The sequence below is a fragment of the Podarcis raffonei genome, chromosome 9 (assembly GCF_027172205.1).
Source record: "Podarcis raffonei isolate rPodRaf1 chromosome 9, rPodRaf1.pri, whole genome shotgun sequence".
In the NCBI taxonomy this organism is placed as follows: domain Eukaryota; kingdom Metazoa; phylum Chordata; class Lepidosauria; order Squamata; family Lacertidae; genus Podarcis; species Podarcis raffonei.
The window spans coordinates 67574635-67592341 of NC_070610.1; the positions used below are offsets into that span (position 1 = coordinate 67574635).

General features: G+C 45.4%; 1 protein-coding gene across 18 annotated transcripts in view; it reads left to right on the top strand.

The window, feature by feature from the left end:
- The window catches only part of SEC31A (SEC31 homolog A, COPII coat complex component), a 58922-nt gene extending 41615 nt beyond the window's left edge, over positions 1-17307 (top strand). For 8 of the 18 annotated variants that reach the window (XM_053404231.1, XM_053404230.1, XM_053404234.1 and 5 more), the window contains 6 exons: positions 3271-3309; positions 8051-8109; positions 9270-9548; positions 12953-13072; positions 15277-15348; positions 16710-17307. In XM_053404231.1, the coding sequence (XP_053260206.1) occupies positions 3271-3309; positions 8051-8109; positions 9270-9548; positions 12953-13072; positions 15277-15348; positions 16710-16889 (749 nt within the window). In that variant the 3' untranslated portion in view covers positions 16890-17307. The remainder of the gene's footprint in view (positions 1-3270; positions 3310-8050; positions 8110-9269; positions 9549-12952; positions 13073-15276; positions 15349-16709) is intronic. The other 10 variants (XM_053404233.1, XM_053404237.1, XM_053404243.1 and 7 more) reach the window with 3 other exon arrangements.
- The last annotated feature ends 400 nt before the right edge of the window (positions 17308-17707 follow it).

The window sequence follows — 17707 nt, forward strand, 5'->3', positions numbered from 1 at the left end:
CTGAGAGCCAGTGTGGTGTAGTGGTTAAGAGTCTTGTAATCTGGTAAACCGGGTTCGATTCCCCGCTCCTCCACATGCAGCTGCTGGGTGACCTTGGGCTAGTCACACTTCTCTGAAGTCTCTCAGCCCCACTCACCTCACAGAGTGTTTGTTGTGGGGGAGGAAGGGAAAGGAGAATGTTAGCCGCTTTGAGACTCCTTAGGGTAGTGATAAAGCAGGATATCAAAGCAGGCTGTCTCCTCCAGCACCATAATTCAAAAGCATCAATTCTTCGGCGACCAGCCTTCTTTATGGTCCAGCTCTCACTTCCATACAACACTACTGGGAAAACCATAGCTTTAACTATATGGACCTTTGTTGGCAAGGTGATGTCTCTGCTTTTTAGGGTGCTATATAGCTGTATATTTGCTGCATAGAGGCTCTCAAACTGTAGAAGGGGCTTTAGCTGAACGTTCTGGTTTTAACCAAAAACAAGACCAAAAGGAAGTCAAGACATCAGTGCTGGCAGCTTTCAGTCAACGGCTTATAAGAACAGGGCTTTAGAATGGGACCTGGCTCTTGTTTGTTTGCCATGCCCCAAAATTGCCTAGCCAGTTGTTTAACATTCACAAGCCTCCCGCAGAAAAGTGTGTTACCCGCTATCAGTTTGCTAGATTTTTTTAGCCTGCTAGGGAGATCCTAGCCACCCCCTACCTCCTTTACTCTTGCAAGAGCCCCATGGAATCCTCTAGGGTAGCCTTTCTCAGCCTGTGGGTCCCCAGATGTTGTTGGACTACAACACCCATCACCCCTAGCTAGCAAGGCCAGAGCTCAGGGATGATGGGAGTTGTAGTCCAGCAACATCTGGGGACCCACAGGTTGAGAACCACTGCTCTAGGCTGAGAGATAGTGGCTGGCCGACATTCACCCAGTGAACTTCAGAACGGAGCGGGGATCTGAGCCCAGGCCTTTGCAGCCTAAGAGTCCAGCGCTTAAACCCCTACACCACACTGACTCTCCTAAGGTACGGTCACTTTACTGATTACCACTGCAGTTGCACCCGTGCCGCTCTGGAAAACCTGCAAAGCTACAGCCGCCCTGCACAGACCAAACATTTGTATTTATGGAAGTGTGTAAGTACAGGAAGCCTTATACTTCTCTGAAGTGGCATGGGAGCAACCGCAGTTGCCCATTGGGAGCCAGAATCCCTAACAGGCAGATAGCCATGATGTGGGAAGGATCCTCTTGGTGCTCTATTTCTCACTTCTTAACAAAGATTATTCCATTAGCAAGCTTTGAGATGATTTCAGGAGAGCATGGACCAGGGTTCTTGTTTTAAACCCAAGTTTGGGGACATGGGGGGGGCAGTCTGACCTGTCCCTTTAAAATAATAATGGTAGTAATTCTGGAAACTTAATCAGAGCATACCTTATAAACATGATGCTGTAATTCCAACCAGAACAAAATGCATTGGCCTCTGACCTATTATATCAATACTCCAGCCCTTTATATTCATTGTTAGCTGAAGTTTTCCCATTGGGATTGGCACCAGTAAGGGGGGGGGGGGCGAGCGACAGTTGTTCACTAAAGGTGAGACTCGATATCGATGAAGCAATTTAGAAACCCTTTAAAGGTATGTTTTTCTTCTCGCATGAACTAAACAAGCATGTCTGGAACGTTTGCTTCTGCATGTGTGTTAGCATGACACAAGAACGTTTGGCCCAAAATGAGAGAACTGTCAACTTGCTTTTGTTAATGTTTTTTGTCTTGAGCAGCTATGGGTGCATGATAACAGACCTGTTTCTTTATCGGTGTCGTTCAACTCTTTAGCTTTCCTTTCCTTGAAAATAAAATGCAAATAAGCATAACAGGAAGACACAAAGCTTTTGTTAGGGACCAAAATTTTGTATTATTATTATTATTATTATTGTTATTATTTTGGCCAGGGTATGAAGGGAGTAAGGCTATTACAGGTTACAGTTTTGGATGAAATTACATTAGATACACAGCAGCTGTTCCTCTTTCCTGGTAGAAAAATGGGTTAGAGTGCTTTTGAGTTCACTTCAAGAAATACAGCGTGTCCCAGGATGCCTTGCAAAGAGTTCTGTGGACTAAAGTTTTCTAATGGAGGTAGCTTCCATGTTCAGTTCACAGCTGAACTTTTAAAACAGATGTGGTCCTCTAGATGTTGAGCTTCAGCTCCCATCATCCCTGACTGTTGGATTCCAGACAACTAGAGGTCCATGCCTACCCCATCCCTGTTTTTGCAGGGATATCCCATTTTCACTTTGATAAACAGGACTAGTGATGTTAAATTCTCGAGAATATTCTCAAATATATTCTCGATTAATGAGAATATTAGATAATTTTCATAGGAGAATATTCATTTTAATGCATTGAAAATGATATAATTTGTTAATATACATGTTTATTCATGGGTAAACTTGTTCAGATGGCAACCAAAAACTGTAAAGATACTTTTATTCAGTGGGGCAATGCAATGAATTCACATTCTTTTGATTTTTTTTTGCACCAAACTTGAAATTGAAAATTCAGCGTGAATACTCAAGTTAATCACCAAGCCTATTACATACAGTTGAAAAACATAGGAATTCAAATGTTCATCAAATTAAATGAATAGCATTTTTAAAACTAAAAAAAAAAATGGTTTCTGTAGCTCACATTTCAGAACTGCCAATGGTGAATGACACAAAGCCCAGTTATGTAACTGGATAAAAAAAAAATTTATTCATTATTTACACTGGCAATACCACAGCTTGATTTATTATTTACTAGGTTTTTAAAATGTGGGTTGTAAAACTGGTTCTTACATTAGAACTTAAGTTTGTGGAGAATATTCTCCAGAGAATTTTCTAGCAGAGAATATTCTCACCTCACATCACTAAACAGGACTTTGGAACCAAGAATTTGGAACCAGGCCTTGCAGGCCTTAAGCCCAGCACAACACCAGCAGCTATTCAAATGGAGTTCTCTGAGAATCCCACGGTTCCTGGGAAACTCCTCTAGGTTTTCTTAGGCAGGAGGTTGTGGATACTGAGTGCATTTCCTTGGAGAAGGTGTCTTGTTCTTTGCTGCTTAGGCAAACTCTGGGGCTGCATGGCTAAACTGGGAGTGAGGATTGGTAAGAACGGACGCTTGAAATCTGTTCTTGAAATCTTAGAAGGTATTTTCCAGCACATGCAAAGCTTGGGAAAAGCTGGTAATGGGAAGGTAGTGTATCTTTTTTTCCTTTTAAATTGCTCCTGAGGTTTTTTTGCGTTTTGTCTGCAGACTATCAATCCATACAAGACCAAGCCAGTATCCTGCAAGGTGACTTAGCTACCTTTTATAAAATGGAAATCATTAAGGCACAGCACGCACATCTAACAAATTGGACTCTAGCAGTGCATGTGACCGCAAATTCAATACTTTGTGCTAATAATACTTGTTAAATCCAATGAAATTTAACACTCGGTAACATTTTAATGGAGACAAATGGTTTGACTCAAATAGCAGAGCTGGGATTTATAACCACAGATGTGATCAACTTCCAAAACAGATGTTTGTTGCATTCATTGGGAGAGGAGTAACGCTCTGAAATGTTAATTTCCATGGTCTGCACTATAATTTTTGAAGCAGTCTTTTGCACAAACAGGACAGCTGCCTTTCGTGTTCAGAAAAGCTGAGAAGACAGTTACACAATCTTCCAAATAGTTGCAACTATCCTTAAAATCAGGGCGTGTGTATTCTGCACTCTCCAATAGAACGTTAAAAGAAATTGCACCTAATCAATCCAAGTTCTGTGTCCAAAAAAATCCAGAATCATTTGCTTAACTTGGGCAGATTGAACAGATTTGCATAAGCTATTTGTAAACTAGCTCCTGCTTGTGCTGATGGAAAAGATGAGGAATTGCTGAGGTCGTGAAGATGTCTACCTGCAGTTCTTCCTTTCGGCACAGGAAATAGGTTTTGGTTAATAGTAGGAAGGAGAGCAAACTCGGCCTCAAACTCAGGGACATATAATAATAATAATAATATAATAATTTATTATTTATACGCTGCCCATCTGGCTGGGCTTCCCCAGCCACTCTGGGCGGCTTCCAACGAAGTATTAAAATACCGTAATACATCAAACATTAAAAGCTTCCCTAAACATAGTCAGGGGGCCTCTAAGTTAGCCTGGCACCACATTCAGTATTTCTAGGGTTTAAGTGTTGGTTTTCACCAGGCTCTCTCAGTTTCCCAGGTGAGAGACTTGCTCATGGGGGCAGGGAAGAGAAAAAGTTGAAATGCTAACAGCAAATATTTCTCTTCTCCTTTGTTTTTCTTATTTCGCCTAATTTATCCTTCAACTTTCAGCCTTTAAAAAAATATGATTTAGTTAGTCCTGGGAAGGGAGAAAGAACTGTGAAGAACACTGAAGTTCTCCCTGCCTAGCCTTGATTGCTAGAAATCTTAATCGGAAACCCTGCTAGCTTCCAAGATTGGAGCAATCATTATCCCCACACTCTCAATCTATATTTTCTATAATGAGGACTAGAATCTTCCTTTGGAAAAGAAACAATGCCGAGATCCACAGAAAGTGAAATCCTGTTCCCAGTACACACTTACCTTCTTGCCCTTAGTTGCAAATGAGCTGCAGAACCATGGGAATCCAAATTTCTCAAGGAAACTGAGTTAATCCTAGACTTTAAGAGAATGGGAACTGCAGTTTTGTGAAAAGAAAATTATAGCACTGTGGTTAAAAACTCCAGCTGTGATTATTTTTGATTAACTATCGGTGTTGTGTAACAAACCTGCATTACTTTTTATTTTACTTGAGTGGCCCTTGAGTTCAGATCAGTTCAGAAGATCCCAATTTAAGCTGTCCCCCTAAGCATGTTTGTTGGGGCAGGAGAGGTCCCTGCATACTCCTGAGCCAGAGCAAATTCCACCAGGAACATCTGCAGCTACTGATTCCGGATTCACACTCAGTATTGCTTTCATTCATTTTCAATAAGGCTTATTCGGAAGCCCTTGCCAATAGACGATAACATCAATGTGTGTTCAGATGCCCAGCTGGACACTTTTGTCTGGACAGGTTCATAGCTTTTTTATTTATTTAGATGGTTTATTTGCCGCTTAACCTTCTCTTCTTCTTTGCAAAAGTAAAATCTCTGAGCGGTTCACTGATACCGGCATAGGCAAACTCGGCCCTCCAAATGTTTTTTGGCCTACAACTCCCATGATCCCTAGCTAACAGGACCAGTGGTCAGGGATGATGGGAATTGTAGTCCCAAAACATCTGGAGGGCCAGGATATATATGTGACTTAAGAGGTTTAAATGATGGAGTCTAAAGAAGGAGAATAATATTAATGAAGAGCAAAACAAGGGGTTTTGTGAAGAATTTGGTACAATTGAAAACATATGCGATATGCTCTTTACTGTATTTGGGTTATTACGATTGTAAAACCTTCTGTAATACTGTATAAAATTAATAATAATAAAGATAATAAAGGAAGAAACATCTGGAGGGCCGAGTTTGCCTATGCCTGCCATAGAATTTAAAATAAAAATGCAGTAAGTGCGATTAAAATATTGCAGTTAGTGATCAGGATACAGCAAACATATTGTAATGAACTTCATCCCTGAGGATCCTCTAGCCTGCAGTGCAGAAATATGAAGTTTCCCATATGGGGATCAAACCTGCAACCTTGGTGTTATGGGCACCATCCTCAGTCTAACCAACTGAGCTATCGGTTTCCTGGACGGAGCGCTTTCATGAGCGATGCTGCTTTTTCCCAGGGAGGCACAGTAATTGGCACTGCAAACGCAGGGGGCTCCCTGCATTTCAGCTCCCAAGCCCATGAGGCTCAGTAGCAGGCAGCCGTTGTTACTCTACTCCCCAGTTAGTGATTATGAATTCAAGCGGCAAGATCTGTGGCAGCGCACTCTCCCTCTGCGAGACAGGCTTCCTGCCAAGCAGCAGCAAAACTTAATTAAGTGACTAAAACGAGCATGTTCACAGCAGCTTTGTTCTTTCCAATTTTTACCAGTTTTGATCCGAACCATTTTTTTTTTAAAAATGTTGACGCTGCTGTGGATTTATGGGTTACCAGGAATTACTGATTTTCTCCTGATATCCATGCTGCAAAAGCTGGTTGGCTTTTTCAGTGGCCTGCACTGGAAAGGATAGGCAGTGAAGATCTAAACCTGCCATCTCTCTGCTACCAGTTGCTGATTTAATCCTAACATTAGCAAAACTACAGTTGTGCGGGAACCTAGGCTCGAAAAGATTCACTGCTGTCTTCAGGCCTAGTTCCATTGTAATCAACTAATGGTTCTGCCCATTGCATATCTGAATACGTGTCCTTATTAATGCAAATAGCACAGGCCTGTCCCCAGATTTAATCCTCCTTCTCCCAGTGCAAAATCCATTGTCCTTTGGGAAGGGCAGTGCCCAGCGGTAAAGTCTGTATGCAGAAGGTCAGTCCTCTTCACCTCCAGGTGGTCAAGGACTCCTGCCAGTCAGTGGTCGATCAGAGGCAGGGAACTTCCAGCCCGTGGGCCAAACAAATGTGGCCCTTCAGGGCTTTGTCTGGCCCTTGGCACTCCACCCAGACCACAACCCTCACGGGCCTTGCTTCACATCCTCCTCCAGTGTTTTTGCATGGCTTGAATGTGTCCTTCAACTCTGATCATGCCTCTTGCTTGCATTGATGGAGGGTAGAGAGTTGTGTGAGTGAGCACTTGTAGGAACTGGCCTCCTGTCGAAAGGTAAATTGACATCTACTGGTTTGCCCACGTTTGCCTCTGGCCTTGACCACCACTGTTATGTGGCCCCTGGAAGCTTCCCCAGAAAGGATTGTGGCCCTCAGGCAGGGAAGTGTCCCCACACCTGGTGTAGGGGAAGCTTTTAAGCCTAAGCAACTGTGCTTAGATGAGCCTATTGTCCAAATCGATACAAAGCAGTTTCTTTGTTTAATCACCATGAAGGCTCTGCAGCCCAGACTTCCAGGGCGAACCAGTAGAGGCATGTATTTTGACAAACGGTGGCCAGCACATCGCTCAGTTGGAAACGTTTCGGGGCATGAATCAGCATTTAAAACCCCAGAAGCGCCGAAATGCTTCATTCCCCTGAGCAGCAACACGGTATTCCAAAGTGGTGTCTGTTGCTAACAACGTCCGAAACAAATCTCTGAAATTTCAGATTTTCTTCGTTAGCCCAATGATAGAAATGTCAATGACCGTATTAAATATGTACCGATAAATAACAGATATATGTGATTATGCTAATTGTACTTGCAAATCCATGCCAGATTGACAAAGAGCGCTGTAATGAATGTTAATCGTAACTGGAATATTGTGCCATAAAGCTTTGCAGGTAGTATAAACCCACAGGGTAGGTCCTTCCCTCGTGAGGCTTGCGATCTGCATTCTGGTAGTGGAGGCAGAACATGCACAAATATAGGAGCCACTAGTTGGGTTTAGTTCCCGTTGAGCAGGAGGAGCAAGGGAATTGGGCCGAAGGCTGTGAAGGCAGATGTGGGTTTTTGCGTTATTTGCATTCCTATTTCAAATACAGAACATGCTCATCCCCTCTCTGAAATTTCTAGATTCCAATGAAATGCTAGCCTCTAGTTAAAAAGGTAAAGGTACCCCTGCCCGTACGGGCCAGTCTTGACAGACTCTAGGGTTGTGCGCTCATCTCACTCTAGAGGCCGGGAGTCAGCGCTGTCCACAGACACTTCCGGGTCATGTGGCCAGCGTGACGAAGCTACTCTGGCGAGCCAGAGCCGCACACGGAAACACTGTTTACCTTCCCGCCAGTAAGCGGTCCCTATTTATCTACTTGCACCTCATGGGGCTTTCGAACTGCTAGGTTGGCAGGCGCTGGGACCGAGCAACGGGAGCGCACTCCGCTGCAGGGATTCAAACCGCCGACCATGCGATCGGCAAGTCCTAGGCGCTGAGGTTTTACCCACAGCGCCACCCGCGTCCCTAGCCTCTAGTTAGAATGTGGCAAAATTTGCTCCTCCTGATTTTCTGGGACACTTTACATTCCACTGATATTGTTTGGTCTTGTTGCAGGACCTCAGAATGGCTGGAACGACCCTCCTGCTTTGAGCAGAATTGCAAAGAAGAAGAAGGTAGGTTAAAAGAAACTTAGGACGTGCCAAGAGTGACTTTGAAGGCCCTTCCCCAGGTGTCTCTGCGATCAAAGGTGGCAATCAGAGAGAGGGTTATCTTAGCCGCTGTGTTGTTATCCTCCCTGATCAGCAAAATGAGGTTTTTAATTGTTCCAGTAGGCAAGACAGGACTCAAGAGGTTAAGATCTCTTGGATTTAGAAAGAGGAGGTTTTTCCCTGCCGGATATGAGACTGTATTATGAGGTATCCTATCTTAGCTGGTTGAAGGAATGGATAACATTAGAAAATTCACATATTCTACACTTAGAAGGTCATGACAATATTTTTGGTTGGCACGCTTATATATGGTATGAAAAGGTGAAAGTTCAAAAAGGATTTAGAAATATAATTAGGGGGGAAATGTCTACAGTATGGAATAAATACAAGAATCTATTAAAAAACTTATGGAATATGCAGAAATGGTGAAACTTACCGGAAGAATAAGAAATCAAGATAACAAACTTTTTATAAAAGAATGGAAATGGTTTATTGAATGTTTACAGATAAATTGTAAACAGATTAGAACATTGGCAGGATTGTTGTAATAACCTGCAGTTTTATAAGAGTTTATATTTAAAGTAGATGAATGAATGAGCAAATTAATTTGGATACGCAGAAGATACTTAAAATAAATTTAAGGAACCGCAGAAAGGGGGGGAAGGAAGTCAAGTTTTGAAATGTTAAAATGATTGTAAAATTAGTGAAATGTATAAACCTGAAAAGCATATTTTTTTTAAAAAAATAATTCTCTTGGATTTGTTTTAAATCTATCATCAGAGGGCTTGCGAACGCATTTCAGTTTATGAAAGACTGGAGCATGGAAAAATCAACAGCAAGTTATACATGAATGAAGCTTGCCTGTTCCATCAACAGCTTCAAAAAGAACTCCTTTAAACTTAGCTAAATTGCTGGCTAGGGCTGATAGGAATTGTAGTCCAAAACGTCAGGCTAGCAGAGACTGATTGAATGCCCAGCGAACAAGGAACTGAAATAACCTTTGATAGGTGAACAGCCCTCAAAACAGTGGTAGCAAATATCATTTCCTACTCTTGCCTAATTTTATCACACACCTGTTGCCATAAGAACTGAAATGAGCTCTTCTTTTCCTCCTTCTGCCTTAGGTGCCTGAGAACTTCCTGCCTCCGGTTCCCATCACAGCCCCGATAATGAACCCCATGTCGGACCCTCAAGCCCAGCTACAGCAGCAGCAGCAGCAGCAGCCAGGAATGCCTCCTGCCCAGGTTCCATTCCAGCCCTCGCATCTTCCTCCAGGCCAACCTAGCATGCCAAGCCCTTACCAGAACGTCCCACAACCTGGGGGCCAGACCATCATGACTCCTGCCGTGTCCATGCCCAGCATGGAAGGGGCTCCTGGAGCGCCAATTGGCAACACCATGCAGGTAAGAGCTGGTGGCCAGGTGTCTTGGGCTGGCTGGATGCCAAGGAGTGGTGGGAGGCACCAGCCGTGGAACCCCCTGGCTAGCAGGACCAGTGGTCAGGGATGACGGGAATTGTAGTCCCAAAACAGCTGGAGGGCCAAGTTTGGCCATCACTGCCCTAGGGAACCCCCAGGGGAAGTGTCAGGGAACTGCCGTCAGCTCAGAGGCGAGAGGTAGAAGGGCAGTTGTGTTATAGGGAACCTCCGAAAGTCTTGCGAAGCAGTTCCTCCTCTGGTGAGGTGGAAAGCCCCACCTCCAGTGGGGAGGAGGTGGTGGGACCAGGGGATGCTAGGGAGAGCCTCAACACCGACCCTGAACAAGCTGGAGAGGAGAGAAGTAGCCCTTTGCCAGCGCCCACTCTGCGCAGTAGGTTTCGGCGCAGGGAGGGGAGGAGAAGCTTGGGGGTCAAGCGACTGTTATGCTGGGGGAGGTACAAGGACCGACCACTCCCAGATTCTGCCAGCGACTTGAACTTGCGACGCTCTTCACTGTAAATAGTTTTGCACTAAGAATAAAGCCTGGAAAAGACAGGTCGGAGTCTTGCCTGTTTGCTTTCGAGCAACCAAACCACCATCTGACAGGAAGGATGCTCAGGGCCAGGCAATTGGTGTTGGGACGACGATGAGCGGTCAGAGGGAGAAGAGGGACAAGACTGGGAGGAGGAGGTGTCGGAAGCTGAAGAGGTGACAGGCTTTAGTGAGCAGGAAGAGGCTAGGGCAGAGAGCAGTTCAGACTTTGAGGCTGAAGCGGAGGCTGCAGGCGAGGGCGGCCAAGAAGCAGAGTTGAACGATGGTATTTGCCACAACATTTAGAGATAGATGGTTTAAAAGGGGATTAGACCAATTTGTAGATGGGAAGGTTATTGATGGTCACTACTTGCGATAATCACATTCCCTCCAGTATCAGAGGTGGTTGCTAGGCAACGTGAGAGCGCCTTTGCACTCATGTCCTTCTTGGAGGCTTCCCATGAGCATTTTGGTTGGTCATTGTGAAACCAGGATGCTGGGCTGTAGAGAGACCTTTGATCTAGTTGTGTAAATTTATTTGGTTTTCAGATTAAAGTTTTACAGTCACATAGCCAACATACAACATAGAAACAAGATTCCAGAGAATCTCCTGGACTTCCCTTTTCCCCTTTGTGGGTCCTGTTGTTAATCACCTCTTCCCGCATCTTTTATAAGAATCCAAATCTTTTACATCTCCAATGTGTCCAAAGTTCACCTTTAAACTACAAGTGTTATTCTAATCCTACTAACGGTTTTAACTCTTCACAGTAGTTTTTAAGATAAGTTATAAAAATTTTCCCCATTCCTTAATAACAATTTGGTCTTTCTGATTCTTCCTACCAGAGAAGAATGGCAGAGATCAAGTTGATGGATTATCCCGAAATGGCTAAAATGACAGAAGAATCAGAAGTCAGAGCTTTGATCTAATTGAGCATCTGTTCTTACGTCTTCATTGAGATTGACAGTGGAGTGAGAGGGAAAGATTGTAGCCTGGGGAGTAGGGGGTTACCTTTGGCCCTGAAACGGTTGTCTGAGGTGGAATGAGTGGGAACATGTTCAATCCTGAGAAGATTCCCTCACCAGGCCAGCATCCCTTACATTTTGCCACCTGGCACAGATGTGGGGAGCCTTTGGCCCTCCAGGTGTTGCTAAACTACAGCTCCTGTCCTGCCTGACCAGTGGCCATGCTTGCAGGGGTTGATGGGAGTCATAGTTCAGCCACATCTGGCGGGCCAGAGGTTCTTCACACATGTCCTATTAGGTTGCACCGTCCCTTGCTACAAGATGAGGGGTTCGTCTCAGCCTCACTTCACAGACAGGGAAGCCATTATCTGGTTCAGGGGTCGGCAACCTAAGGCCCATGGGCCACAAGCGGCCCATTGGGGTTGTTTAATTGGCCCATGGACCCCTGCCGCCCGCTCGGTCAGCTCCCGTGCGCTAAATTGGTGCGGAGCAGAGCAGGGACCGCCTTCCACGACGCTGGCCTGCTTCCCATTGGCTGCAGGAAGCTCCTGCAGCCAATGGGAAGCTGCGCGTGCCTTCTCCGCACCGGAAGGAGCGCCGGAAATAGTGTTTGTGTGTGCGTGCGTGCACACACTCCAGCCCACTGTGGCATCTGCGGGACCGTGAACTGGCCCAAGCCACAAAAACTTTGCCAACCCCTGAATTCTGGTTGGATTCCCTCTTTGCCTGATGTGGTAGCAGCCATGTCGCCTGGACAGGCAGCTGTTGAATTTCTGAACGGCTGGTGGTTTCTTCTCCCTCCCACTTGCTCAGTGGGAGGTCTGCAGGGTCCTGCCTGAAGAAACAATCACCCTTTTGACTTGGGGGATTGTCTTTGAAAGCAAATGACTGGCAAATGATCGTGAGAGCCTTGTGGGTGGGTTGCTATGCGGTGAGAGACGTTGGCTCATTTGGAGCTGCATTGTTGAGGCAGGCAGGATTTGCCTGTTTTGTTTGATTTAGATCTTACTCATGTTTAGGCAGAGGTTAGCATTTGCTTTCCCTGTCCCAAAATCATCCAAGGGTGCTAAATATGCACTCTAAACACCTGATTATCCTGTGGTAAGAGGGAATCCAGCGTGAATGGGTTTTATGCTAAGGCACGATTAGCAGCGCTGCTTCAGCATTAAGAGGCAAATTTGGCAGGTACCATTAAAGGGCAGCACACTGGTAGGTGTATAGAAACAAGAGTCTTTTGGCCTTGGACTTTCTTTGTCACTGGACAGTTGGCCCAGGGTGGTTATTGACTGAAGGAACACAGTGCCACCACCTTGCTGAACCTAAGCAGGTCTGAGTCTGCTCAGTGTCTGGATCAGAGACTACCTGGGACCTGCATGCCCATTGACTTGGGTTCCATGATGGAATATGAATGTAAAAATATAAAGGGGGGGGGGATAGAAAATAATATATGGGAAGTGAGTTGCCAGGAAAATGTTGATTGTGGTTTGGAAGTACAACAGAAAGGATCATTCAGTTTGTAACTTAAGGGTTAATTGTGTTACCAGTAAGAAGAGTGGAAGTGTTGCTTGGCAATCAGGCAGAATAGCATGATTCCTAGTGGAGTAGCACCTGCTCTAATAGGCTGTGTAGTTCTGCGGGAATTTTCCCTTTGTATGTTTTTCATTGAATGTCTCCATGCCCCAAACAAGGCCTGAACTGGAAGCGAAATCCTCTCTGTCCCTTTCTCCTCAAATCATACACTCTTTTTATTTGGCTTCCTCAGTATCAAGACCTTCCCTCTGCATTCCATCTGTGTTATTTAAGTGACTTTACTAACATGCGGTTCCCCTGGAGTAAAAAGACTGGGAGCAAATGATGACAAAGCGATATTCCAAATTACTCTTCCTTCCCCTCTAGCATGTGCAATCCTTGCCAACAGAGAAGATAATGAAAAAGCCCATACCTGAGGAACACCTTATCCTAAAGAATACATTTGAAGCTCTGATCCAGAGGTGTCTCTCTTCAGCTACCGATCCGGTATGTCCTTCATGTGTTTCTGTGTTTTGGTGGTGGTGTTTTTATATTAAAAAATGCATTTTATGTAGTGTAATCACACATTCAGAGCTGGTGGCATCCATCACTGTGTGGTGAGTCATCAGAAACGATTTATCACCAGCAGCTAGGCTCTCGCCAAGTGCTTCAGATATTCAGCCTATCAGAAAAATTGCAGTTACTGTGTGATTCACACAATGGGAGGGCATAATCTTAGGCTGTCTTCCCTTGCGGGCGACTCGAATTAAGATAAGTGCTTCTTCCCCAATCCAAATGGTTCAAGAAGACCTTGGAAATGCAGAGGGCAGCAGCAAAAAATGAATGTTTTGCAGACACGGCCGAAAAAGGATTCAGCACCTTGGAGAGCTGCAAGTGAACAGCGGTAGGGAGCTGCAGGTGGGCTTGTGGCCTGACTCTGTGGAATGCAAGTTTATATTGTCATTTTGGTCTGGGGGCTTGGAGTGGTTGGGTCCAGGGATACCAAAGAAGGATGTCAAAGAGATATCTGAAGAAGTGTGCATGCACACGAATGCTCATACCAATAACAAACTTAGTTGGTCTCTAAGGTGCTACTGGAAGGAATTTTTTTTGTTGTTGTTTCTTGTATGGCAGACCAACACGGCTACCTACCTGTAACTAGTTCTAGTGTTTTATTAAAAGGAAAGGTGTAGACTTACAGCAAACCAGCCTGCCAGGTCTCCCAGCCTTTACAGACACGGGATGGACTCTGCAGCAAGGAGATGGCTTGTTTGCACCCAAGCAAATGTGCATATGTTTTTTATAGACAAAGCGACATACACCACTTTGCCAGGACTTCCCATCACTTCACCTGACCAGGTGAGGGTATCGGAGGCAAATTCCCAAATCTTACAGATAGTTCCCCTTACTGGGCCCAGAGCCCAGCACCCGAAGCCCACAGACGATGACATCAAAGCATGCCAATTAGCTCAGATCACAGCAAGTGAATATAAACGTATTTGAGCTCATTGCTGCAACTACCAATTAATTGTGGTAGTTATCTTGACTACCAAGATGGTGTTTGCAGAGCTTATGGAACAGCTCACCTTTGATTCAACACAGGGAGGAAGGGAAGACGCAGGAGCGTATCCTGTTGGTTGACAGCAGCGGAACCGCCTTCCATAAACTGAGTGCTGGGTGCTTGGTGCTTGCTTTCACCTTCAAAGACACAGTTCTTTCAGGAAGATAATTGTGATTCAGACTCGACTGAGGAGGACCTTCCTTTCTACCTCAAAGCCAGCAGTTCTGTGTGCCCTCTGTGCAGTCCCACATAAACAACTTGGCTTGTGCAACCAGCTGCTCTGAACCTCCTGGACCAAGGGTTGGGAATCTCCAACCTCTGTGCCAAAATTGGCCTGCCTGGTCAGTTTCATGAAATGACGCCCGCTTGCCCCACACCCTATGTCATATGTGACTTGGGATATGGGGCAGGTAGATGCTTGGCCACAAAAAGAAGGACTGAACCCATTATCAGTTGATGCCTGGGGAGGTTCAATCCTGCTTTGTTCAGGTGTGCCAGCTAACTGCTGGAACCAGCTGGTGTGCCAAAGCCTTGCCTAAAGTAGGATTGACAACCCCCCACATGTGCATCAGCTGATGTGTGGGGAGTTGAATCCTACTTGGAGAGGAACTTTCCCCATGCTTAGGAAGCACATCAAAGTACATACTAATTCATATGTATGTTTATATTGGGATACTGCCGGGGAGACAGGGGCATCAGGCTGGCTCCAACCATCAGCCGGCAGCCGGGCGATCACCGGTCTCCCTTGGAACAGCATCAAACAGCGACACAAGCCTCAGATATGTTTAGAGACTCGCGCACGCTCTATATCAGCAGAGTGAATAAATCTTCGCACAACAGAAGTGGCGGACAGAGCCATGTGTAAGCATAATTTACAGCATTTTATTCAGCAGCATGAACAAAGGAAAAAACATGTCTGCTTCCTTTCGTGTCCAGCAAAACAGCTAAAGCAAAAGCAATATACAAAACGGAAGTTCCCAGCGAGCCTGTGCTGGAAATAAACAGGCATGTGACACACAACAGTCATGCCTGTTCCTTTTAAGGTGGAACGGAACTATATCCTAACAGTTTATGTGTGCGTGCTGGTTGAGCATTGATAAAATTTGATAAGCTTGTTTAACGACTTCCTACGTTCTGGTCTCTTCTGTAGCAAACCAAGAGGAAACTTGACGATGCCAACAAACGCCTGGAGTTTCTGTATGATAAACTTAGAGATCAGACCGTAAGCTTTATTTATCATTGTGCATTATGCTTTGCCCTGCTCAGATTATCTTCCTTGCATTTCATCTCCAAGCCAGGCATTCTAAACTTCAGCAGCTGAACTGCTTCCTTCAGATCGTTCTCCAGCCTTCCTTATTTATTCTTGCATTGTTTTCCCGCTTTTAAAAACTATTTGTTAGCTAGAAATAATTCCTGTGCTATAAGATGGGTCTGCAGTGTTTTGCAGAATAAGTAAATGCACTTCCTGGGTGGGATTTGGGAATCCGTTTTTGAAGCGATGTCACCAGAAGGTAGCTTTGTATATGGCAGCTGGCTGTTTAAGCGATCTGACAAATGGAGCATGTGGTAATTTCAGGCTGAATGTTGAGGTGGGCTCCTGGGAATCCCAATAAAATGCTTAAAACCGTCAGCACCCATTAAATAGCATTAGAAATCCCCAAGCCAGACCAGCTGTAAAAAGTCCATATATCTGTTTCAGTGTTCTGTCCCTACAGTGGCCGAGCAGAATAAGACGGAGCCCAAGGGATGAGTTGTGTGTATTGGGGAACCTGGGCCACCAACTTCCACCAGCCCCAGCCAACATGGTCCAGTTGGAGTCATCTGTAGGGCCACAGCTTCCCCATCCCTGGCCTACAGCATCGGTCATTATTGGGAGTCATGCTGACTCTGAATAGACATTTCACACAGTTGCTGCAGATGCTGGTGGTGTCACAGCACAAAAAAGCCAACTCTTGTAATAAGTATTTGCTTCCAATCTCAAGCTGATGCATCATCCAGAACGGCATTTCATTCTGTACCAGAAATGCTCTCCATAACCTATCCTTCCACCATGTGGGTTGGGGAAGTCCTGTAGTGGCGCAGGAGACAACATTCTGTGGTCTTGGCTGGGCAGGGCAGGAGAGGCAGACACACTGTTCCACATGCCCTGGAGCAGGGCTTCCCAAACTTGGGTCTCCAGCTGTTGTTGGACTACAACTCCCATCATCCCTGGCTAGCAGTGGTCAAGGATGATGGGAACTGTAGTCCACCAACAGCTAGAGACCCAAGTTTGGGAATTTCCTGCTAGAGTAACGGGAGAAGGGGCTGCTACTGCCTTGCACCAACCTGTTGCCGTTGGCGCTTGCAGCTGTCCTTGGAAGAAGTTGTTTGCTTGCCCCAGTTGCATCTGCATTTGTGAAGTCGTGTAAAATAATAATGCGGCAACCATTGATGAGGACAGATTTTCCAGTGGCCATTTAGCCACTCCACTCTGAGTGGCGTGCTTGGGGCCAAGAACACTGGAGTGATGTCAGGTGGCGGTGCCCAGATATCTCTGTGAAAAGGGTACCTTCTCAACTGTGTTTTCTTTCCCCCTCCCTCCAGCTCTCCCCAACAATAATCAACGGTTTGCACAACATCGCCAGGAGCATCGAAACACGGAACTACACGGAGGGCCTGAACATCCACACCCACATAGTCAGCACTAGCAACTTCAGCGAGACGTCCGCCTTCATGCCGGTGCTCAAAGTGGTCCTCACCCAGGCCAACAAGCTGGCCGTGTGAAGTGGGCTTTTTGCAGAGCAGAAGCATCCTGCTTTCAAAGTGGCGTGCTGCGAGATGGACCCCGGCCCTTAGAGCATGATGCGATATAGAAAGCTGGTCACAACAAAGCCATTTTCTCTTCTCCCTCCCCACCCTACCCTTGCCGCAGATGAGCTTCGTTTTAGAAGGGCCAGCAAGTCCTGGTGCTTTTTCTTTCTCTCCATCTTTTATTACCCTTATCTGCAGATAAGTGTATTGAATTGCGCCACGTCATATACCCCATTTTAAATGCATGTTACCTGCTGCTTTGAAAGTGGCTTTTAAATACAGCAAAGAGAGGGGAGATTGTGGCCACTCCACTCTGAGTGGCTGACCTCAGAAAGCAATTCCCCCCCACATTCCTCTGCATCAACAAGCAATTAAAATGTTTCAGATTCTATTTTCTGTGTGCGCTGAGTTATTATTCCTCCTCCTTAAGGCTTCCGCAGTGTCCGTGGGATTTAGCTTAATTAATTTTTAGCTTGCTTAATAGTTTAATGCCTTTGCTTTCGTTAGGCCGCACGGCTATTTATTTAAACCCGTCGCCATGAAGTTATGCATCTATATAGAGGGGGGGGGAGAGAGAGAGAGAGAGAGAGATGCCCCCTTCCCACGCTGATTCCTTCTATAACAGACATCAGATCAGTGCTGAAGCAACCTCATCAAAATGGTACTAAGGTTGGTTTTGATAGATCAGACAGCAAAGTTCACATGTCTGTGAGTCAGTTGGAATGATGGCATCTTTCGAACACCTTGTGCGTGTCAGCTTTCAAAACAATGATTTCCAAACTCTCTACTTT